Source organism: Lithobates pipiens, unplaced genomic scaffold, assembly GCF_037356315.1.
Source record: "Lithobates pipiens isolate NorthernLeopardFrog02 unplaced genomic scaffold, aLitPip1_a1.2 Scaffold_10, whole genome shotgun sequence".
Taxonomy (NCBI): Eukaryota; Metazoa; Chordata; class Amphibia; order Anura; family Ranidae; genus Lithobates; species Lithobates pipiens.
In genome coordinates this window covers 158,463,627-158,489,527 of record NW_027507686.1, presented here as the reverse complement: position 1 = coordinate 158,489,527, position 25,901 = coordinate 158,463,627, and the positions used below count along the sequence as shown (strand labels likewise).

Here is a 25,901-nt window from a genome sequence, read left to right as displayed (position 1 = left end):
CTAATGTGTAAATACTTCACTCATGATTGTCCGTCTGAATTTTTTATACAAACGTTTTTTTTCCTTGGCTAATTAGTAATAAGTTATTTCCCCCCAGTTTACCCTCCCTAGAAAACATGACCAAATTTTTAGCTGTAGCACCATGTGATCCCCAAAAGGATATGGAAATGATTATCTTCTGAGATTGTCTAATGCTATCAGTAAGGCTCCATTCAAACTTATGCACATTGTTTTGCATGTGCAGATACACTTTGCACATACATGTTTTACATAAGAAGTAAATGGGCATGTACAGTACGGCAGTGGTCTCCAAATGGCGACCCGGCTCGTTGTGTCCTTTCACTTTCTTTAATGTGACAGTATCACTCCCACTGACACCAATAAGGGCCGGTTCACACTGCAGGCGATGCGAGGCGACACCGACTTGCCTCGCCGCGACCTGCCGCGACCTCAGCGGCAACTTGCAGATGACTTCTGTATAGAAGTCAATGCAAGTCGCCCCCAGGTCGCCCAGAAGTAGTACAGGAACCTTTTTTCTGAGTCGGAGCGACTCGAGTCGCTCCTCTCAGAACGGTTCCATTGTACAGAACGGGTGCGACTTGCGAGAGCGCGGCGAGGCGAGTCGTGTCGCCTCGCATCGCCCGCAGTGTGAACCGGCTCTTACTGGGCACTATTCCACCCATTGATAGCAACAGTGTGGCAATATTCCTCCCACTGACACCGATGATGGGGCACTTTTCCTCCCGCTGACACCAATGATGGTGCAATATTCCTCTCGCTGACACCGATAATGGGGCACTTTTCCTCCCGCTGACACCAATGATGGTGCAATATTCCTCTCACTGACACCGATGATGGGGCACTTTTCCTCCCGCTGACACCAATGATGGTGCAATATTCCTCTCGCTGACACCGATGATGGGGCACTTTTCCTCCCGCTGACACCAATGATGGTGCAATATTCCACTCACTGATTGATTACTTTTCCTCCCGCTGACACCAATGATGGTGCAATATTTCTCTTACTGACACCAATGATTGGCCACTTTTCCTCCCGCTGACACCAATGATGGTGCAATATCCCTCTCGCTGACACAAATAATTGGGCACTTTTCCTCCCGCTGACACCAATGATGGTGCAATATTCCTCTTGCTGACACCAATGATTGGGCACTTTTCCTCCCCGCTGACACCAACAATGCGACACTGTTCCTCCTGTTGATACAAATGATGGGGCACTACTACACCCCCTAATACCAATGATGGGGCATTGTTTAATCCCACTGAGGCCAGGACATTTTCTTCTCCCACTGGCCACAGTGCAACCCCCCTTAAAGTTTAAAGGACAGTAAACTGGCCCTTTCTTTAGAAAGTTTGGAGACTTCTGCAGTAAGGTATAAACATTGACACACCAAGCAACGTGTTACAACACAGGCTGGAAAGCATGCACTTAGATATGAATGTGACAAACGAGCCTATATACACAACAGTCAAAACATAGCTCCCACATGTCTCTCATTTTGAGGGACTCTGCCTCTTTTGGAGCCAAATCTCTACTTCTTTTTAAGTTGCCCCTGAAATTGGTTCGATATGGAACTCTATAAAAAGTATAAAAATGTATTATTTAACCACCCATTTTATACTGTGTACTACCAATTATTCTATTTGTCTTTTTGAAAAGCCAGTATAGGGGAGAAGTAGTAGTGATAAAAAGCACCTGTGGATATAATTATTATTTTTTGGCACATTAATTGCTTATAGCTTGTAAAAATAGGGCATACTAGGGATCTGTCCCTTACTTCATGCTAAAAGGTGTCCCATATTCTCAACTCGGATTGTTAGAAGGTATGATAAAAAGAATGTTCAACATGTGCTCCTAACAGCCGCCGATCACTCACTGCTGCCCAGAGTGGATACGATGTATTAATACCTACAAGCAATTAAAAAAGGTTTTCTTTGCAATACGCTCTGTTGTATTGAGTATCAATATGAAGTGTCTAGGGGCGTTAAAGCTGCCATTCCCATTCGTTTTCAGTCATCTCCCTTGGATTTCTACATTTCTGGACAAACCTCAGCACATACGATACAGACATTCCTGATACAATCACGTGACAGTATACTCAGTGTAAGGTCGCCCCCATGTATGAGGCTTTTATTCAATCTTTTGGTTGAATAAAGATTTGATTTGGTATATATTCTATATTTTGGGATGCATAGAATGCACTTTTTGGTTACGTTCTATTGGCAGATAGCATGTCTAATTTTCATTGTTTTCTTATTTTAATGTAGAATTAAAAAAATTATGTAGAATAATACTTGGCTCTGTGTTGTACGTCAAATGTCAGTTTGGGAGTAGGCAGTTACATTTTAAAAAATACAATGTAAAATTAACAAGGGACACCAACTTAGTAGTATCTTTAATATAAAAAAAATCTACGTGATGGTGTTGTGGTAACTTGAAAATTTTTTTTAAAAAACATAATAATATTCTTGATATTACTAGAAAAAAAAGCCATTTGGCAGAACTCCATCAGTATCACCAGCAAAACAGCTTCATTATTATCTTGAGAATGTGCGTTGCATTTCGAGATTTCATAATTTGCCGCATCATGAATGTGGATTCTCCATTACGAATGCTAGTTTACAAGAATGACCGCTCCCGACCCATCCTTGCTTCTGAGCATGCGTGTTTATACTTTGGACTTTTGTCCGTCGGACTTGTGTACACGGGCTCGGAAAATCTGACAACAGACCTTTGTCCGTGGAAAATGTATAAACCTGCCATTCAACATTTGTCCATGGAAAGTTGGTCAACAATTGTCTGATGAAGCATACAAACAGTCGGATTTTCTGCCAGTAGCCTGTCATCACACATTTTCCGCCGGAAAATCTGATCGTGTGTACGAGGCTTCAGATCCCTTTCACACTGAAGGTGCTTTTCAGGTATTTTAGCTCTAAAAATAGTGCCTGTAAAGCATCTGAAAAGCATCTGAAAAGCGCAGTGTGAAGGTCCGAGTGCTTTCACACTGGGGCGGTGCGCTTGAAGGACGGAAAAAAAAAGTCCTGCAAGCAGTGGCTTTAGGGCAGTGCGGGAGCGATATTTATACTGCTCCTGCCATTGAAATCAATTGGCAGCACTGTGAAGCGCCTGCAAAGTGATCTGGCAGAGGCACTTTTAACCCCTTCTTTGGGGTTAAAAGTGCCCCGCTCCCGTCCGCTATCTACTTGGTATTCATAAGGGCAAAAAGTTACTCTTAATCCTGCCAGAAATCCAGTGGGCTGATAAATTCTTATGCTATTTGCCTTTGTTGGCTGTTATCTTACCTTAACATATCTCCCAGTTTAACCATGTGGACTACAGAACACCTCCCCTCTGTGTTTATGAAGAAGAAGAAATTAGTAGGTTTTCTCTAGTCTTGAAGGAATGCCTGTCCAAGCTCCTATGGAAACAGAACAGTGATGCCCCGTACACACGAGCGGACTTTTCAACATCCAAACTCCGACGGACTGAGTCCGTCAGACTATTCGATCGTGTGTGGGCTGCAACGGACTTTTGATTCGCCAAAGTCTGACGGACTTTAGAAATGAAGCATGCTTCAAATTTTCCCGACGGAACTCCACCGGACCCGGTCCCCTTCGAAAAATCCGCTCGTGTGTATGCTACTCCGACGGACTAAAACCGACGCTAGGGCAGCTATTGGCTACTGGCTATGAACTTCCTTATTCGAATCCAGTCGTACGTCATCACGTTAGACTCCGTCGGAGTTTGGTGTGATGGTGTGTGTCCAAGTCCGTTCGGTCGAAAAGTCCGCCAGAACTCCGCCAGAACTCCGTCGGAACTCCGGCGGAACTCCTTTGGAGGTCTGTCGGACATAAGTCCTCTCGTGTGTACGCGGCATCAGTGAGTGTTGTCATCCTAGGGCAGCAAGTGCGTTACTAGCAAGTGTGCCAGGTGAAAATAAATTAAGGAAGTCTAAAAAAGAAAACGAATGCAGCCACCTCATGTATATATTGGTAAGCTGCAATATATTAAATTTTGGTTTTTGGGTTTACATAAGATTTAAGGAAAGCTGGTTGGGACAAAACATACTCGTGTTCATTCATTTAGAAATGTAGACTGGCCCATTTGAGTTATGCACAACTATGCACCTCCTACTTAACAGCAGCAATAGTAATTATATTGTTATTATTATACAGGATTTATATAGCGCCAACACTTTACGGAGCGCTTTACAATATAAAAGGTAGACAATACAGTTACAATATAATAAAATACAAGTGGATTAAGAGGGCCCTGCTCAGAAGAGCTTACATTCTAAAAAGGTGGGACAGGTGGTACAAAAGGTTGTAACTGGGGAATGAGCTGATGGACATGGTAAAAGATTAGTCGGAGGTGAGATTGCCAAGAAATCTAAAGGCAGATAGATTAGGAGATAGCTGGACAGGTTGAGGTATAGAGTTCCAGAGGATGGGAGAGGCTCTGGAGAAATCCTGGAGATGAGCATGGGAGGAGGAGACAAGGGAGCTTGAGAATAGGAGGTCTTGAGGGGAGCGGAGAGGACGGTTTGGGTGATATTTGGAGACAAGATTTGTGATGTAGCTCGGGGCAAAGTTGTGAATGGCTTTGTATGTTGTGGTTAGTATTTTGAATTTAATTCACTGGGTGATTGGGAGCCAGGGTAGGGATTGGGAGGGGTGGCAGACACTAAGCAGTTGGCAAGGTGGATAAGTCTGGCAGCAGCATTCATGATAGACTGAAGAGGGGATAGCCTATGGAGAGGAAGGCCAATGAGAAGGAAGTTGCAATAGTCAAGGTGAGAGAAACAATAGATGGCAGCTACAAACTGGCATGTGGAAACATTATCCAGGAATATTATGAAAGTGAACTTATAGATGGCTTGTATGATACAGATCCTGTAAAGAAGTCATGGATTAAACATATCCTGATGTGCTCAGTTACAGAAAATATATGAGCTATAATTGTGTTACAAGTGAATAGGTAAACTTTGATATCATTTGGCACCCTAAACAAATACTGAGCTCATTTATCCTATCATCCAACCTGTGTATATAGTGATAAAACAGTTTGCCAGTTAGCAAGGCTTTAAGTAAACAACTCTTTGTCCTGGCATGTTAAAAAGTCAATTCAATGTGTTGTATGTGCCTACATATAGTTGCATAGTAGGCGAGGTTGAAAAAAGACACAAGTCCATCAAGTCCAACCTATGTGTGTAATTATATGTCAGTATTACATTGTATATCCCTGTATGTTGTTGTCGTTCAGGTGCTTATCTAATAGTTTCTTGAAACTATCGGTGCCCCCTGCTGAAACCACCGCCTGTGGAAGGGAATTCCACATCCTTGCCGCTCTTACAGTAAAGAATCCTCTACATAGTCTAAGGTTAAACCTCTTTTCTTCTAATTTTAATGAGTGGCCACAAGTCTTTTTAAACTTCCTTCTCGCAAAAAAGTTTTAGCCCTATTGTGGGGTCACCAGTACGGTATTGTATATTGAAATCATATCCTCTCTCAAGCGTCTCTTCTCCAGAGATAATAAGTTCAGTGCTCGCAACCTTTCCTTATAACTAATATCCTCCAGACACTTTATTAGCTTTGTAGAACTTCTTTGTACTCCAGTACATCCTTCCTGAGGACTGGCGCCCAGAACTTATTGCATTACAGTAACAATTATACAATACACATTTGTTTCTAATGTGTTCTTGAATTTTTTAAGATTGTGGCATGATGTGTGGCTTTTTGTGATCTGTTAGCGTGCTTCACTTTGTCAGACAGCTTCTATTTATGTGATTTCTTGATTCAACAGGTCTGGCAGTAATCATGCCTGGGTGTGGCAAGTGAAATTTAACTCAGCTTTCCAAAAAATTGCGGTTAATCACAGTTCATTCATGATTCAGCATGGGGGGGCAATTACTTTTTCACATAGGACCAGACTGGTTTAAACAGCTTTTTTCCTTTAATAAATGAAGTAATAATTTAAAAACCACATCTTGGATTTAGTCTGATTATCTTTGTGTAATATTAAAACTTGTATCTGAATCATTTAAGTGTGAGAAATATGCAAAAAAAATAAAAAATCAGGAAGGAGGCAAAGACTTTTTCACAGCACTGTATATATAATGAACAAAAAAAACCTTTAAATCAGTACCAGGGACAGTACTTATATTGAATGAAAGTGCCCCTGTGTTGCTATTTTCATTGAAATATTCATTACTCTAGCTCCACAGATAACCCCACAGCTGTGATCTTCTGGTGCTGTGGGGTCCTGGATCTGTGACAGACACTTGTCAAACATGCCGATGTGCTTCAGTCATAGGGGCTGTACTATCACTTCCCACAATGAAAAGCACTCTATGAATGGAGGAGGCGGACCTTTTACCCATCCACCCATCGTCCATTCATAGAGTGCTTTTCATTGCAAGTGATAGTGCAGATTCTATGCATGAAGCAGGGAAGTGTAAAGGGAGGGCATAGCCTTAAATTTTGGCACAAGCCTGTGACAGGTCCAGTAACTTGTATTAACCCCCACAGCATTGGAAGATCACAGCTATGGGGTTATTCGGGGGCCAGAGGAATGAAGATTTCAACCACCAGCACAAGGGGTACTTCTCACTTAACATAAGTATCATCCCTGGTGCAGATTTTAAAAATATATAATTAATTACATTTAAGCTTTAGAGTAGTCCTAAAGGTGCAAGGATTTTACCATAATACAATCTATGCATGAAGGTAAAAAAAACCTTCTGCAAGCAGCTCCCCACCAACCCCCCCCCCCCCCCTTATACCTAACTGAGCCCGATCTCGATCCAGCAATGTGCACAAGAACAGCGGCTCTCCTGGCTCTCCCTCTCCTCATTGGACAGGGAGGAAGCAGTGGGAGCCATTGGCTCCTGCTGCTGTCAGTCACAGCCAGTGAGGATGCAGCAGGGGCAAGGCTCAGCTGCACTTTGTGTGTAATGGACACACAGAGCCGGCTCGGGAAAGAGCACACACGATTGCCCCCATATCAATTTCCAAATTTGTAGCCAAAAGAAGCTTTTACTCAAGTGTAAAATCTGGTGACAGTAGGTGAAATTAAGTAAAACGCACCTGCATGCATTTCAAACATCCAATGATCTGCCTGAAAAAAAAATATATATATTCTGTACACGTCTGGATGACCGAAGTGAACAAAGCTTTGATTCACCTCATTTCGCCTCACTTCACTCCATACGTAAATGAGATCCAGATTCACTTCAGTTCAGCTTGCTTCACTGTTTAGTGAATTAGGCCTCTAATGTACAATAAAGCTAATTGATTCCAGCAGCACATGCTTGTAGAGAAACCCAAACAGAACAATGCTATCAGAGGTAGGAAAACCCTTCAAAACTTTACATGACAATTGAATCAGACAATGGTAAAATGGTGACTTGTGTGTTATGTGACACACATACACATAAAACATATCTATTTAGAGTGTTGGTGACTTCACATCATTGCATTTGGTTCTGGCTCGGCACCATCCACAGGGTTCACTTCAAGCACCCATCATTCCAATGGCTATGAGCTTCTATTTGGACTTTTCATTTTTTTTTTGGAGACTTTGGTAGCATCTGATTTTGCTTTTCCCACCAACCACAATTTTTACAATGATGTCCCCCCTAATGTGGAAATGGGGTGACCACAACTTGGAAAGTGCAGGATCAGAACCTCCAGCAAGAACACGTTATGCTGGTTACTTAGTAATATTTTGCCTATTTATATAAAAGTTACTAAAAAAACACATGCCCTATATTTTGAACACAGCACATCACAACATGCAGATAGTTTACATTTGTGCAGTGTTCACTATAGCATTTTGACGTTCTGTAGATATGCTATTACCATGCATTACTGCAACACATAGGTGTGAATGGTCCCTAATGCCGCCTACACACGATCAAATTAGTCCGCCGGACCACAGTACGCCGGACAATTCGATCGTGTGTGGGCTCCAGCGGACTTTTTCTTCCTAAAGTCCGGCGGACTTAGAAAGTAGTTTTGACTCAAAATTTGTCCCCCGGATTTGGCTTTCAGCTGGCAATCCGTTCGTCAGTGTGCTAGTCCGGCGGACTAAGAATGACGCATGCTCTGAAGCAAGTACGAGAAGGAAGCTATTGGCTACTGGCTATTGAACTTCCTTTTTCTAGTCCCGTCGTACGTGCTGTACATCATCGCATTAGAAATCGCCGGACTTTCAGAGTGTCCGTGTGTGGCCAAGTCCGTTCGTTATAAATTTCGGCGGATTGTTTGCCGGATTGTTTGCCGGACCAAGTCCACCGGACAATTCGATCGTGTGTACGCGGCATAAGGCCTCATTCACACTGTCAAACCTGTATTTATATACATTCAGAGGATGTTTCTAAATGCATATAAATCCATGTAATGATTTTTCAGTGGTGCCATTCACACCATACATTTGCCTGTGTTTAGGTACAGTCAATTTAGCTGCATTTAGAGGAAAATATAATATGATTACAAACTCTAATCGCAGCCAAACGGCATATAAATACAGTTTACCACTTGCAGACCGCCTGATATGTACTGCGGATGGGCAGCCTGCAAACCTGTAAAGCAACGTATCCGAATGTTGCTGCCTGCCTTAGGGTTTAGGGCATGTGCGTCACCCCCCGTGCCAGCACCCGCTATGATTGTACACAGCAGGAGCCTGTCAATAAGTCCCAACCACATTCACAGCTGGGACATGCTGATCAGCTGTGTGCAACCACAGCCCAGAGCCCAATGTTGACAATCAACACAGGGCTCTGTACAAAAGAAATGTGTCTTTCTTAGATAAGAAACACTGAGATCTGTAGTAAAAAGCAGCACATATTACATATTACACATTGTTAGGCACACATTTATCCCTTGTTTGCCCTAGATGTTAACCCCTTCCCAGCCAGTGTCATGAATACAGTAGTATTAGCACTGATCACTGTGATGTCAGTGGCAGTTAGTGAGTCCACCCCAGCGTCAGTTCGTTTTAGATTTCCCACCGCAGTAGTATAAAAATAAATAAATCCAAATCTCAGTATGTATACCATAGTTTTTAGGTGCTGCGACTTTCACGTAAACCAATCAATATACACTTATTGGGATTTTACTATCAAAGACATGCAGCAGAATAAATGTTGGCCAAAATTTTTTAAAGAAATTTTGTGATTTAAAAAAAAATTTATTGGTTATGTTTTGTAGCAGAAAGTAAAAAATATTGTTTTTTTTCAAAATGTTCATTTCTTTGGTCCCTTGGCCAGCTGGGAGAGCCTATTTATTTGGGTGGAGTCAGGTGATCCGGGTTCCGTGCCACCTGGACAGCTGTCTGGGTGGACATGTGTTATGCTGCCAGCATTACACATTATTCAAATAAGACCATTTTGTTTTGAAACTGAAATAGAGGTCCTAATGTATCTAAAAATCCAGGCTAAGCATGTTCACTGGTTCAAGCAAACACTCACTGCTGCCTCCCCCAAACACACATTGCAGTAGGAGAAGTAGGTTACAGAGCACAAATTGATGAAAAATTGCAGCCCTGCCTAAAAAAAAGGACAAGAAACCTGCTAAATCTGGATCTATATTAAAACTCAATTTGAGGTACATGTAGCAGGCTTTCTGATTATAGTATGTATGCCACAATTCTTGAAAATTTTACCAGTCCATTGACTTTAAGTTTAAAGGAGAAGTCCAGCCAAAGCTCGTTTGGCTGGGCTTCCACAGGAGTGCAATTAGTTTTGCACTCCTGTGACCCGTATTCAGCAGAGAGCATTCTTCACTCTGCTGATGTCACAGAAGTCAGTCCAGGTACCGCATCATACTGACAATGGGAGTCCGCATCCGCAAGGTGCTTGGACTGATACTCGTCTCAGCCTCTCAGTGATCCGCTGAGAGGCTTAGACAGCCACTTCGCCCCTCCACAGCTCTGCGCTCCAGTGAGCGTGAAGGAGAAGAGCGGAGAGCTGCTGATTGACAGGCAACAGCTCTCTGCTCGGGGGGCTGTGAGAACCGAGCCACTGCCGGTGTTTAATCACTTGCTTCTCAGTGTAGAGGTGCTGGGGGACAGATGCAGCATCGCACTGATGCTGCATCCACTTAGGTAAGTATTATTATGGAAAAACCCCCAAACCCATATTTCTCTTTTATAGTGGATGACAAGTCAAATACCAACTAAGGCTAAAACTGCTCCCACCCCTGTTCTAGGCCTATTCTAACTACCATGTAAAGAAGTCTATACTTACCTATTCTGAGGGCGTTCCAGTCCAGTCACGTGATCTCTCCAGCGCCGGTGTTCTGTCAAAAGAGCCAAGTCATCAAAATTTGACAGAGCACCGGCTTCAGTGAGGAGGAGAGATCACCGACCACGGTTGCAGAGCCTGAGCGGTGATGTCATTCCCAGGGGTACTGTGGGGCACCAGTTGTCGTCTGTCCCTCTTCTACACAAAAGCCGGCACTGGGAGCTGATCATGTGACCAGAGCGGAGTGGTTTCAGAATAGGTAGGTATAAATATCTTTCCTTTCACAGGGTAGATAGAATAGGCTTAGAATGGGGGTGGCAGTAGGTTTAGGCTTAGTTAGCATATGACTGTAAATCCACTTTAAGTTTATTTCATTTTTTTTCTAAATCAGCAACAGGGAATTTACTTCCATTGAATGGAGAGTGCCCCTTGTATGTGTGGCTGTGTTCATTGAAATCTTCAGTTCTCTGCCCCCTGTTCCCCCAATACCCCTGCAGCTGTGATCTTCAGGCGCGGCGGGGGCTAATATGAGCCGTTGGACCTGGTACAAGTGCCAACTTGCTTGACCTTTCTGCCCCCCCCCCCTGCTTCATTCATAAAGGCTGTACAATAGCTCCTCGCATTGAAAAGCACTATGCAAGAGATGGACCTTTCATTTATCCGTCCATGCTCCAGTCATAGAGCACTTTTCACTGTAAGAAGTGATAGTACAGTTTTTATGAATGGAGGAGGGGGCAGAAAGGGCAGACATAGTTGCCACTTTTGACAAGTGCCTGTATTGGGTGAAGCTGCTCCTATTAACCACCGCAGCACCAGAGATTACAGCTGCAGGGGTATCAGGGAAAAGGGTGGATATGGGTTGGGGCCAAAGAATAAAGATTTCAATTAAGATAGCAGCTACCAGCACATGGAATACTTTACATTCAAAGTAAGCACCGTTCCTTGTGCTGATTTAAGAATAAAAAAATGTAACCAAATTTAAAGTAGAAAAAAACCCTTAAAGCATACTTTTATCAATCTGCAGCTCGACAATTCTTAGATGTGGTGGCTGCATTCATTTGTTGTTGTTGTAACTGCTTATAAAGTGTTAAAATAAAGTGTTAAAATAAAGTCTGAGTTTGGCTTTAGTTTGTTAGTGTATCTAAATCTAAAGCAGGGATCTTCAAACTACAGACCTCCATCTGTTGCGGAACTACACAAGCCATGTGGAATTGTAAAACTCTAACATTCACAGACATGACTAGGCATGGTGGGCATTGTAGTTCCTGAACAACTGGAGGGCCATAGTTTGATGACCCCCTGGTCTACAGCCAGCCACAGATGGAGTGATTTTCTTTCCTGTAACCACGGGAACAAAAATCGCTCAATCCCCCTCATCAACATAGTCCGTGTTGATGGGGAATGCCTCCTTCAGAGTTTTGTGGGGGGGGTGGGGGATGGGGCTATAGCCTCTGGCAATAATCACATGACAATTTTGACATGCTGGTTGTACCCAAGTTGATCAATCAATCAACTTGGGTACAATCAGCCATCCATACATGGTTCAAATCTCAGCTTTACAGGATGAGATTCAAATCGTCTATGGCCAGCTTAACACTCTTGTCCCCCAAGACTGATAATGCCGCTGTCCAGATGTGTCTGTTGCTCTTCCATCCAGAGTGTAGGCACTCTAATACAGGAGGCGTGTTACCAGCCAGAGGAAAAAAAAGCTTAAAAAAAACAAATGGAGACACACCTAATGATTGGTAAGCTGCAATATATAACATTTTTGGTTTTGGGTTTAATACCGCTTTAAGTTTTCATTTAAATACTACCTAGAGATGCTCAAAAAATAAAACTGTTTGATTTACAAATGAAAGTGTTCCTAAGGAAGGATTTTAAGTCACTTTAGTGGTTTCATCGAAAAGGGTTCACTTTAGGTTACATTTGCAAGTCTAGGCCAGAAATCTAGCTGACGTAAGATTAATGTCCAATATTCACACCTTGCAAGAGGCACCGGCATACATTATTAGCATGCAGGAGGTGCCTTCCCTAACATAAATGAATGTACCAAGAGAAGCTACATAGCAACGCAACGTAGGTACAAATATCATGCTGTAAACTTTGTACTGAATGCCAGATAGCAACTGCTTGTTGCCACTCAATACACAGCAAAACAGAAAACTTTTTCTCACGCGGCATGCTTAGAAAATGAGCCTTCCTTCTTGTGCCATGAGATAGTGTGCTGAACTCTGTACACAAGTGAACAAGACTGAGTATATATGGATGACAAATGACACTGGGAGGGCAATCATATTGAGCTGATGCCTGATATCCATGGCTTAATTAGATCTACAATTGTATTGACTTAAAATAAACATTGTACAAATGCAGACAGAACTATGTCTCTGGTCTGTAGCATGTTTCTGATAGCGTTCCCTGTTAATAAGTGCTAACTCTATATTGTTAATTATTGACAGTAAATTCCTGACTTCATAGGTTTGGGACAGCGTGTGTAAAGCCTGGTACATACTACAGATGTTTTTTGTGCAACCCCCTGCAAGGTTAGTCCAGCAATCTCCCACGCTGAGCTATTGTGTTCTGACACAGCGATTCCCTACAGAACACTGTGATCAGCGTTCTCTGCCATTGGCTGAGAGCACTGATCAGGAGTCGGTCAGCTGCTGGTTGTCCAGCATGCACATCCGACAGAAGCCAGCCAAATGGCTGGCTTCTGTCAGACAGACCGACATACACCCAGGCAGAATTTTTTTTTAACTGGCAAATGTCTCCCAACATTCTGCCCATGTGTACGGAGTTTAAAGTGGATGTAAACCCACTCTCATCATTTCTAAATGACTTCCATAGTGCTGATCTATAAGGATATATATGCCTCCTGCATGTATCCTTACCATTCAAATATGTCCCCTTTAGCTGTTTGCAGCCCTGCAATACTCCGGATTCTGTGGGTGGGTCAGTTGTCTAGGGTTGTCGTGATGTCAGTAGACTTCCCGCCCACCTCTACACTCCCCTTAGCCAGGCATCGATATTTCTTACACTGAACTTCTGCTGGTCTCATGGATTATGCCCCATGATCAATAACATCCAGTCAAAACCCAGGAAAGTCACCACATGACTTCAGCATGCCCAATCATGCTAAGGTATGGAGCAGCCAATCCTAGGTGAGCTGGAGAAGAAAGGAGGGGGGGTGTGAAGTACACAGAATGTCTCTCTCACACTCCTGCATGAGCTAAGGAAATCACCTGTCACTCACAGCAAGGGGGAAGAAACAGAAACCCATTTCTCTGTGTCTGTCTTTATCTTACTGAAAAAAATAAGAGGATTTTTCAGAGCTGGATTAACTCTTTGTGGCAAGACTGGGCACAGATGAAATTACATCCTCTGCTGTAACAGATAGGAGACTTAGTTAAAAAAATTATTTTCATGTTTACATCCACTTTAACCGCTTCCCGACTGGCTCCTATACATATACAGTGACTCTCTTGCGTGAATCCCAGTATATGTACGGTGGCTTCACGCGCTACATGGCGGGGGACCCGATGCATGTGGCTGGGGGGCACAATCGCAGCCAGCCACCCATGATCGTGGGCACGAGAGCTAAAACGAGGATCTGTGTGTGTAAACACACAAATCCCTGTTCTAACAGGGGAGGAGAAACAGATCGTCTGTTCCTACTAAGTAGGAACAACTATTTGGCTCCTCCTCCAGTCACTCCTATCCCCTCACAGTTAGAAACACACCTAGGGAACACATTTAACCCCTTGCTCACCCCTAGTGTTAACCCCTTCCCTGCCAGTGACATTTATACAGTAATCAGTGGCTATTTTTAGCTCTGATTGCTGTATAAATGTCAATGGTCCCAAAGTGTCAAAAGTGTCCAAACTGTCTACCGTAATGTCAGAGTCCAGATAAAAATCACAAAAATAATAATAAAAATGCCATAAATCTATCTTCTATTTTGTAGACGCTATAATTTTTGCATAAACCAATCAATATACGCTTATTGCAATTTTTTTTACCAAAAATATGTAGAAGAATACATATTGGCCTAAACTGTTGTTTCATTCATCATTGGACGGAGCGATCACGTGGTAATGGGCCGCTGTGATTGACTCTTTACCCCGATCCGTGATGCGCTGAGACCCGGTGACCCAGCGATTATGGACACTTCTTGATGCGCGCCCATATGATGGCCTCCCAGAACTAGCCGGTCGCGCTGTAGCCGTCTTGCACATGCTTGGATATAATTTTTCTTAAACCAGAGTTTAGTATCACTTTAAAATCATTTAGGATGTGATTCACATTTTTACAAGCCTGTCCTTCTATATATTAGTTATTGTAGATCAGCCACTAGAGCGCACTTTCAAGAGCTCAGCGCAAATTCACTTTTCTTTTATTGTCTTTATTGTAAACACAACACTAAAATCTCATAAAAGCTTTTCTGTGTTAATGCCATTTCAAATACCAAACAATAAAAAATCATGAAACTTTAACTTGTTAATGTAATTTTAAAGGTCATTTTAAATATTATTTAGATCTTCAGCTTTCTTTAAAATAATACCTGGTCACACTGCCGTTGTCCAGGGGCTTGCAGCTATTGGGTGTCTCTTAATGGTAATCATGCATTGTCATGCCATTACATAGCCTTCCAAAGGAGAAAAGAAATGGCTGTTTTTACACACCTTATGCAGGCATGGTCCACTGTTGTCACTATCAGGAAACCCACCATGGGAAATGAACTGCAGCTATCAAGCCAAAATATGAAATCAAGTTCTTTAGTAAAGTAAATGCCATCCAGTTAGGGTTTACATCTACTAACTCTTGCAATAGAATATTATTCACATAGGGAGTGTATTGTTTTTAATTAGTTAAGTGAATCTTCGGGGGGGGGGGGGGGGGGGGTTGATTTACTAAAGGCAAATGTGCAGTTGCACTAATTTTCCCCAGAGCTTAATGAATGTGGTGAAGCTCTGCTGATTTCCATCACCCAATCATGTGCAAGCAAAAATACTGTTATTTTTTTTTTCGTTGCATCTGATTGGGTATTCTTTGCAAGTGCAGTTGCACTAATTTTCACCAGACCTTAGTATATGTAGTGAGTTTTCACTTTGTAAAGTGCACAGTCTATTTGCCTATAGTAAACCAACCCAATAGAGTTGCATGGAGAGAAGGGGAAGTGCATCTCAACCACATGACGGCTATATCACAGTCACACATTGCCGGGGGCATCAAATGTCCTTCAGATACAGCTGATCAGAAATCGGTATAAAAGGCCCAATTACAGCTGCTCTTTACCATGTGACCAGCTGTGTCCAATCACAGCTGATCACAGTGAAAACAGGATAGGTCAGTTACCGGCAATCCTTTCCTTACGCTGACAGCACATGCGTAGAGGAGAGCCGATAAGCGGCAATCCACATAGGGGTCATCTACACTGATAATCAGGGCACTGATCATCAGGGTTCTGATGATCAGTGCAGCCCCAGCAGTGCCCACCAGTGCTGCCAATCAATGCCTATCAATGCTGCCAATCAGTACCCATCAGCACTGCATGTCAGTGCCCATCAGTGATGCCTGTCAGTGCCACCTATCAATTCCCATTATTGCCGCTATTTCATCAGAAGCGGCGACCCGTCAGATTGGGTAACAGAAGTGGCATTCCGTCAGCTGTGCAAGCGTTCCACCACTACCAGGTTTGCTAATCTGACAGCGGACATCTTACTACACCCAGCTACGTCTTGAATTTCACAGTAATTTTACCAATAAAGTGAGCGTACTGTATATAAATATTGGTGGGACAAGAGACTAAAAGCTCAAACTGTCTTCCATTAAAACTGATCTTTTAATATAAAATTAACGTTTCTTCATCATAAACAAAAAAATCTTCTGTTTTTGCAGGACGACAATGGCTGAAAACTCAGATATTGCTTCTCTAGAAGAAAGTTTTAAGAAGTTTGCAATCTATGGAGATACAAAAGCTACAGGTCAAGAAATGACAGGAAAAAACTGGGCCAAACTTTGTAAAGAGTGCAAAGTTATTGATGGAAAAACTGTGACTGGCACCGATGTTGACATTGTATTCTCTAAAGTAAAGTAAGTGGAGTCTTTAGATAATATATTTAGATCTGATTTTGCATCCAGGGCTATAAAGCTGACCTATCATCTACGCAGCTAATCAAATCTATATTTGAAACTATCCAGCAGGTCAGAAGGTGTCATCATTTAGGCAATGCCAGTATCCATGACCGTTCATTAGAATGTGAATAGCAGAGCCCATTTATTATAATAGTGCACGCACTCTATCTTTCTATGAACCAAAACTAGTATTAAAAATTCCCAGCATGCACCACCTATTATATCTAAAGTGGCTTTACTTTAATGCATTCTCTGCATTAAGATAAAAAAAAACTTCCAATATCAGTTTCCCTCAGCCCTCCCTAAATACTTACCTGAATTGTGTTTAATCCAGCTCTGTGCTTATCTGCAACAGCGCTGCTCTCTCTCTGTCTTTTAATAGGACACAAAGGCAGCTGGGGGAGCCACTGTAAATTTTTCCTTTAAATGCCAACTTTGCCTCCCCACACTTGCGATTGGTCATTGAGAATATTCCCAATGGTAAAGGATCAACAGTGAGAGTCAGGTGTGTCTACCTTGACTTATTTAGGAAAGGTCAAACCTAAAGACATTTGGTCTTGATTCTATGCATTTTCCATGAGTTTGAATTGCCCCGGTTTCTCACAATGATACTATCTTTTTATACAGCTCTAGTTAGAAGTTAAACGATAGCTTCATAGTGAGAAAATGCATGTTCAAATTACAAGTTATGCACGTATGGTTATTGTATTCCAGACAAAAGTCGGCCAGAGTCATTAACTATGAAGAATTTCAGAAGGCACTGGAAGAGCTCTCATCAAAGAAATTCAAAGGAAAAAGTAAAGAGGAAGCCTACGAGTCAATTTGTAAACTTGTGGCTGGGAAAGAACCCACTAGCATGGGAGTAACGGTATTAAGCTATATTATTCGTATTATCATCTCTGTAAAACTCATAATATGCATTCTTTGTATCCCAACAGTATAGGCCGTCGCGAAGCCAATTATCCCCTGTACACGTGGTCGGAAATTCCGATGGAAAAAGTCTGATCGGATTATGTTGTCGGAAAATCCGATTGTGTGTGGGCTCTATCTGACTTTTTCTGTCTGATTTTCCAACACACAAAGTTTGAGAGCAGGATCTAAAATTTTCCGACAACAAAATCCGATTGCATAAATTCAGATCGTGTGTTGACAATTCCGACGGGCAAAGTGACACGCATGCTCATAATAAACTAAGAGACAAACGCTATTGGCTACTGGCCCATTTATAGTCCCGACGTACGTGTTGTATGTCATCTCGTTCAGAACGATCGGATTTTCCGACAACTTTGTGCGACCGTGTGTATGCAAGACAAGTTTGGGCCGAAATCCGTCGGAAAAAATCAGATGGATTTTGTGGTCAGAATGTCCGTCCGTGTGTACAGGGCATAATACTATGTTCATCTCTGCATTGATATTGAGAACGAAAGGGGTAGAAAAAGAGTCAAACATAAATTCACCAACACTAATTATTATAATACTATATACAAATACCCAACATCTATGGGACTTTAAATATGCTCCCTCGGGAGTTTTCAATGATAACAGATACAATTCAATATTGGTAAAAAATAATGTGGGCTTTTATTATACACAACATGTTAAAATGTCTTCAAACATATAAAATATGTGGTGCAGAACCTTGATTGTAATAACAAATACATTTAATAAAAGGCCAGGAGAAGCCTATCATTTATTATCTAACTCAGTCTACGTGTTTCACGATAGTTCCATTCCATCAAGACTGAAATATAGATTTTCCTGTGTAAATTGATAACAAATAGAGGTCTATCTATATGAAATACCATTAAAAAATTTAGTTATGTAACATACATTTGACAAAAAAACAAATACCCAGAACATTCACTGCCCACCACACCTAGTGGAAGGGAGGAATGTGAGGGAAGTAAAATGAGAGAAGAAAAAGAAAAAAAAACACCTGCCTATAAGAACACACAGACTTTTACCTTACATAAAGGTGTTTTGTTTTGTTTTTTGGGAGGGGCTACAGTCCTCCCTGCAGTGAAATGCCTACAATATTGTCGGGATCCTTCTCCTTTCCTTTTCCTGTGTATGATTCATGTCAGCTGTCTGCATGCTCTAGACTTCATCACAGTGGCAGCTGCTCTCCCCCTCCTATCCCTCCATCCTCCATCCTCCAATCCAGGATGCTCGATCTCCAGCAGACAGACAACAGCAAGTAGAGGAGCGATTGAAGGGTGGGGGGGGGGGGGTATCTCTGGAGTTGTAACCACGCCCTCTAAACTTTCAAATGGAGAGCAGACTGTTACTGACAGATGAAGTGTCCCTATTGCAGTAACAAAAAAACAAAAGATGTATACGGATGCTGGTAAAATATGCTATTTATTTAGTCTATCCCACACTTCTCCTTTAAGTTTGAGACAGAAACAATATTATATAGTTGTTGAGTGTTGCAGGCTAGATTTGGTTAACATTTGCTGGTGACTCAAAATAGTACAGAAAATGTATTTATTTCTTGAAATGAAATGGAGTTTTCCCAAGTTTCTCTCCAGGAAATGCCATCTAAGCAAACTTCTCTACATGGCCACATAAAGCTTTTCCTAAGCACACCATGCTCTAATGTACAACACATACAGACCCAACGTGAAGAGGAGGTCCAGCCTGAGTGAAAAAAAAAATTTAAAGTCAGCAGCTACAAATACTGTAGCTGCTAACTTTTAATATATGGGTACTTACCTGTCCAGGTGCCCACAATGTCGGCACCCCATCTGATCTTCGGATCGACTCCCGGGTGCTGCTGCCATCATTCCTGGTAAGGGAACCCGGTAATGAAGCTCTTCGGTTTCACAACGGGTTCCCTACTGCGCAATGCACACTGCGGTTTCTAATTGGCCCGGCAGCAAGGAAAGTAGAAGGGGAGGCAAACTCCCGTGAGATCAGGTCACGGCCCCGTCCCCCCTGAAAGATGACAAATAATTTTTGGGTGGAACTCCGCTTTGAAGTGATTGTAAACGATCACCTTGTAAAACAACCCATTGTGTTTAAAATAGAAATGAAAGGCAAAACATTTTTGTATAGATATAAAAAAAACATTTTAAATACCTTTTTTCTCTTTTTTATAAGTGTTCTCATTCCCTCTGTTCTCAGCTGCATCATAGCTGGGGGAGGAAAAGAAGCAGGACACTGAGCTTGCCAGTGAATGGCTAACCAGAGCAAACTGACCACAGTGTGTTCTCTTGCTTAGTGTGGTCAGTATTTAATAGGAAAGCAAGTAGACAAGCAGGAACACCAGGGATAACACATAAAGGAAGCAATAAAGAGAACAGGAGACTTTTGCATACAAGAATATATTACAGCAGGCAAATATCAGAAATATGAAGTGTTGGGGTAAAAAAAAGCTTTAACTCTACCTGTACCTTCATCATGCATTCCAGCTGGGCCTACCTGCACTTTGCCCGTGGGTTCGTTTGCCAAGCACAACCTCCAAAATCATCCCATATAAGTGAAAGAAGACCTCCTCTCTAGGTTTAGGGTTGCCTCTGATTTTACACAGGATGCAATACAGCAAAAAAGGGGAACATACTAAAACTTATATGTGCATATCTCCTTAACACAGCCTGTTCAACAAAACCAGTCCCAAAAGGATGTGGCTTTTTTAAATGACTTCTGTGTTTACCAAATACGAATACATTTGTGGTTTTGTTTTTGCCATGGTTCTGATTTTTTATCTGAATCACACTATAACCTGGTTATATAGATAGACCTAATCTTGGTTATAGGTGTCAACAAAAGTTTTAGTAATCTTTGTTTTTCAGCCAAAACTTTTTTGTAGTTTTAGAAAGAGCAAGGAAGGGTTAACTGTTGGGTAATATTTTTTGTCTGTGTCCCTCATTCGGGAGATTCAATATTTCTATTTGTCTTATTGTGGTTAGGACCAAAAATTATAGCAAATCCAACATTATACAATTGTTACCAGTAGGCAAGGGGAAAGCTTCCAGTGGGGACACCTGTCCTTGTAACAACTGCATAAGAAGGGATGTTTCTCACTTTAGGGGGATTTATTCTCACATTCTATAGTTTTTCCATAACAGAAAGTGAGGGAAAATCTCCCTAACTTGGCAAAAACAGCAAAAAAAAAAAAAATACCCACACAGGGGTTGCAACCATTCAATAATCTATCCTAAATAAAAATCCAACAAGATTTTCCACTGCTTATTTTGCTGTGTTTCTGGTTTCTTTTTTTCTCTTTTAAAATGTACTCAATATCATACCATCTAATACCTTTCCCTTCTATAGAAAGCTACATCAGCTGGAGCTGTGGAACGTCTTACAGACACAACCAAATACACGGGATCCCACAAGGAACGCTTCGATGAGAGTGGGAAAGGAAAGGGTAAAGGTGGCCGAGAGAACCTTGTGGAAAACACTGGCTATGTAGGTGCATACAAACACGCTGGCACTTATGAGTCCAAGGTAAAGAAATAGGGATTCCTCAAGAGGAGGCAGCCTACCTTAACTCCTGCATAGACATATTTGACCTCTTTGTTCCCAGTGGTGAAGAGCAGTCCACAGCAGTAGTGAAGGTCATCATGGTTCTATTCTGGCCCCTTCTAGCACCAAAGAAGCTAGTGACAAGTGAATGATTTGTGACGTCCAAATATTCCTACCCTTTTATGTTGCTAATTCCAAAAACAAGACTTTGTTTTGATGACATCATGCACGTCTCTACAATGGTTAATTGGGTTTGAGGTATATGCATTGCTGTTTCTGAGTAGCAGCTGATTAATTTGACTGCTCAGTTATCACTTATTTATGTCTGAAAATTTAAATGTTTCGTGATGCATGCACATGCTCTTGAAGTTTTCAAAGTAAGGACTACATTTTGTGAAAACTGTAAAGGCCTAAAGTGAATGTGTGGAGACAAAAAACGAATTCTTATCTTTTATTGCAGACGTCAGCATAGAGTTGCCACCTCATCCCTTTAAACCCAAACACAAATGAATTACACAGGTTCTGAGGCTAATTAAATGCAGATAAGGCACCACGTGAGTTTAATTACCACCTTGATCAGCCACAGAACCTGTGTAATTCAAATGTGTTCAGGTTTAAAGGGATGAGGCGGCAACCCTACATCAGCAAGTGTCCCTATAGGTTCTCTGGATGCCTGATTAGCAGGGTGCTCTGACCTGTACAGTAAACAGTGACCAACTTCCATGGCCATTGACTCCAACCCACTCTCTAGCTTCATACACCTCACTACTAGCCACTACTGGCTCACTAGTGGCCTATTACTGTGATGGGTATCCTTGACAAGCAATAGTGAGGCACAGGTGGTAAGAAGGTGTGTGACCCTATGATACTTTGATTCTATAGCTTTCTGCACATCATGGGCTACACTACAGAAAAAGATACCCTTGAAAAGATACGTTTTTTTTTTCTCTCCGAGGTTTCACTTTAGGTCGGTCAAAACTTTAAGAAGGTGACTGTTGTGTTATCTTTGGAATGATATTAGCATAAATGTGCCTATATTAACCAAGTATACAAGTGTTAGTATGTTGGAGGTACCCCCACCACTGGCATAATATCAGAAGAACAACTGCAATTATCCAGGAAAATCCAGCCTCAGCCATCAGTTTTTTTCTCCCAAGGTGGTCGGCAGGTTTGCCCGCAGAGGTTGTAATGTGCTTATAGGCATTTGTGTTACAGTCTGAACATCATCAGCCTGACTGGTGATGTTCATCCCATTTTAGGCATTGTCTATGCAAACATTTATAGACATCTGTACATGTAGAACTGTAGAGTTTATGGTCCCTGAAATGCAGCAGGCAAATTGGGTGCAGTCTATTCTTCAAATGCTAGTACTGGCATAATGACACATGAGTAGTACATACTAATCCAAAATTGTCCATGGCAATAAGAAATCCAGGGACTGCCACTGTCAACCTTCTTCTCAGAAAGCCACTTGCCTGACTTCCATGCTGATTTTCTGGCTCAGTACTTGTCACTTAGCCATGCATGCAGGTCAGTGACTTTTTGAAAGCACTGAAACTATAGGGTCAACCAGGGCTGGGCTGGGACAGAAATTTGGCCCTGGACTTCATCCAGACCGGCCCACTTACATTTTGAGTTTTCCATCAGTACCCCTTACATCAGAGTGTCCCATCAGCAGCCCCCTTACATCAGAGTGTCCCATCAGCAGCCTCCTTACATCAGAGTGGCCCACTGAGCCATCGGCCCACCGGGAAACTCCCGGTAGTCCCGATGGCCAGTACATGCCTGGGGTCAACATAGCATCCAGGCAACACACATTTTCATAAAGGGGTTAGCAATGGCAATCTATGAATGTCTGCTGTCCTGATAATGTGGTGCCTGAACGTGTTTCCCACTCGCCAGATTTGAATAAAAAAACGTCATCAATATAATTGGATAAAATCGGTTTGCTACATTGTTGACTGATAATAACACACAAAAATGTTAAATAAATTAGTGATAAATGAGCAGCAGATAGCGTGGTATATTGTGAAACAGGATCCTATGACTGCTCAGCACGGTGTTGGTATATTCTCAATGACAAAGAAAAAAAGGGGATGTTATCTGTAGGCTGTTACAATAGCTTAGTCGCATGTTGCCTCGCGCCTTAAAATTTCCATTTATTTTCCAAACTTTGCAGTGGAGGATAAATACAAAATGTGGTTGGTTGCTATAGGACATACCTTCCGAAATGGGACTTCATCTGAATATTTTATACACACGTAATTTTGATTTATGTACACTGAAGCAAAGTTGTCCACAGCAACCAATTAACCCATTTTAATTCCATAAACCACACTATAAAATGACGGATCGAATCTATTTTCTTTCAATACGGCTATTTCTTGCCCCCCGATTTTCACAGGCTAAGTTTGTTTATAAATCATTTCAAAGTAAATTGATTAAACATGCAACGAAATTCAACTTTTTAAAATAATAATCAGTTGTAGAATTTTTATTTTTCCATCAAATGTATTACATAATGTTTGCAAAATATTCACAAAAATCATTTGACAATTAACAACTATTTATTGAAAATTACATATAATAAAAAGATTGGGTGTAAGGAGAACGTATCTTACTAATGCTTGACATGGTGATATTTACTGACTATGTTCAGACAACCAACGTTCAATCTTTTTATTATATGTCATTTTCAATAAATAATTGTTTTACTATATTTTTTTTATATTACTTTATTGAAATTCTTTTTTGGTGTGTTGCCTATAAAGTCCACCCAGGGGAACTTTTTCTTTTTTCTATTGTGAAATTTGGATGTGGCACACAACAAAGCACTATACTTGCCATTCGCTTCTCTTTCTCTCAATGAAAGAAAAGACACAATTTACTAATGAGGTCATATATCTATTTGTCTCTTGGAGTTTTGGCAATACAGATGTTGTCCTGTTGTTAGGTAATATTTGGCACCAAAAGGAATGATGCCATTAGAGGTGTGAAGAACTGGAGGATAAAAGCTACATTTCAAACTGGGTGCTTTGAGCAACATCGCTGTTGTAACAGTTTAATAAATCAGCTCTCCTGAATCTTATAAGACAGGAGATAAAAGTAGGATCTGTGTCGCCTGTGTTTGCATTTCCTACCATTCTGCAGGATAATCAGACGGCCTCACACCAACTATTTATGATTTCTTTTTTTATTCATTTATAAAGTCAGTACACAAGAGATGAATGGAGAACTTACGCATTTCATGCTCTCTATGATTAAATGTGGGTGAGCATTAAACGCATCAAAGTTCTCTATTCATCTGCTATCTTTTATGAATGAATAAAAAAGGAGGTCGGAAATAGCTGGTGTGTGGTCATTCGTTTTTCTTGTACAGTGGCTGTCAGCAAAAAAGATGGATGGGCATCTGGCTACAGTGGGAAAGCTTGGGCCAAACTGGAGTGACACATTGTTTCTTTTGCTTCTCTCATCATACTACTATGTGGGAATATAGGTCAAATGTAAATCAAAAGGAGCTAATTTGCAGGTCATATGCACCTAGCACTACATTCTGGATGACCCGAAAAACATCTCAAACTCAACTCATGAAAAGCAAGCCCATCCACAGCTGGAAGCTTGTCAACACAAACCTGTTTTGATTTGGTTTTGCCCAACACGTGCATACCTCCCAGCTTTATGATGATAAAGAGAGACACCTTTTAGCACATATTATGTAGGCAAAAGACACACCCCTGCCACGGCTGAGGTTAGACGGACCACAACATTTAGGAAATTTATGGCTAAAACCACACAAGTGCCTTTTTCATTTTTATTTTTTTGCTATTTTTTCCTTTCTATTGGCTTTCTATTGGCAAAATAACAAATGCAGTAATATAGGTTGGATGAAAAGTTTAGACCAGCATAACACTTTTGGTAGGAAAATAGTGCATTTAATATAGAGTTGTACACATCAGACTAGGGATAGTTGTGGCTGCGCGATCAGTAGGTCATTGGTCTGGTATTCACGCTGTACCAAATTTTACAAACTCCCCCTTCTGTATGGGTCACTGTTATATATTAGGTATCATACAATAACTGGAAGAAAAGAGATGTGAAATTCCGTCCCACTGAAGCCAACCAGATGCTTGCTTTCAATAACTGATCTGTTCTATAAAATTGCATTTTATTCTAAAATATAATGTTCTAACTCTGTGTTACCACAACAAACTAATAGCGTTTATCGTTTTACCCAATGAGGTTTATTTACTGAAGGTAAATAGACTGCTCACTTTGCAGGAGAAGTTGCATTTTGCGTGGGAATTTTACCCAGAGCTCAGTGAAGTTCAAACTCTGTTGCCTTCCATCATCCAATCATGTGCAAGTATTGTGTTTTTATTCTTGCATGTGATTGGGTATTCTTTGCCCCACATTCACTCATTTCTGCCAAAAATTGCCTTGAAAAGTGCAACTTCCCTTGAAAAGTCAACAAGCCAATTTCTTTTAGTAAATCAACTCCTATATGTTTAGTGCTAGCTAATTAAAGTAAAAGAGCCACGCTGTGTCATTTCAGATGTATACTTTCCCTTCATTTGTTACCAGTTTAGTGAATTAAACCATGTCAAGTATTGATAACATTGTTACAGATGATTATATAATCTGTCCTTGCTATGCAGTGAGTTAACTAATTCTCTTGGTTGTATATTACACTGTTCCAAAATTGAATGGTTATTGTATAAAAAAAATATCTTTCTGTCTATAAATAAATATATATGTATGTATGAAATATTCTTTCTCTGCAATAAATTCATCATTTTGTAAATCAGTGTGATTTTATGTGCACAAAAATATCGATTTTAATTAAAAAAAAAAGTATGCATGGTAACACAGTAATACTAAAATCCTTCAAACATACACATATCATTGTGAAGAGATGCACTGTGGTTGCGGCTGTGTTGTGCTGTGTGTTTTAATTGATATGGATAGATATCTCCAAATCATGTTATTTGGCAGTGTATGGGTTAAGATTTGAGGATATGCAAGCGTTGCCAT

The 25,901-nt window shown here is 41.2% G+C and overlaps 1 protein-coding gene across 1 annotated transcript in view; it reads left to right on the top strand.

Moving 5' to 3' along the window:
* TPPP3 (tubulin polymerization promoting protein family member 3) overlaps positions 1 to 25,671 on the top strand; it is a 40,020-nt gene extending 14,349 nt beyond the window's left edge. Inside the window, exons 2-4 of the mRNA XM_077458481.1 lie at positions 16,164 to 16,358; positions 17,115 to 17,268; positions 20,676 to 25,671. Of these exons, the coding sequence (XP_077314607.1) occupies positions 16,171 to 16,358; positions 17,115 to 17,268; positions 20,676 to 20,864 (531 nt within the window). The 5' untranslated portion in view covers positions 16,164 to 16,170 and the 3' untranslated portion in view covers positions 20,865 to 25,671. The remainder of the gene's footprint in view (positions 1 to 16,163; positions 16,359 to 17,114; positions 17,269 to 20,675) is intronic.
* Positions 25,672 to 25,901: the final 230 nt, after the last annotated feature.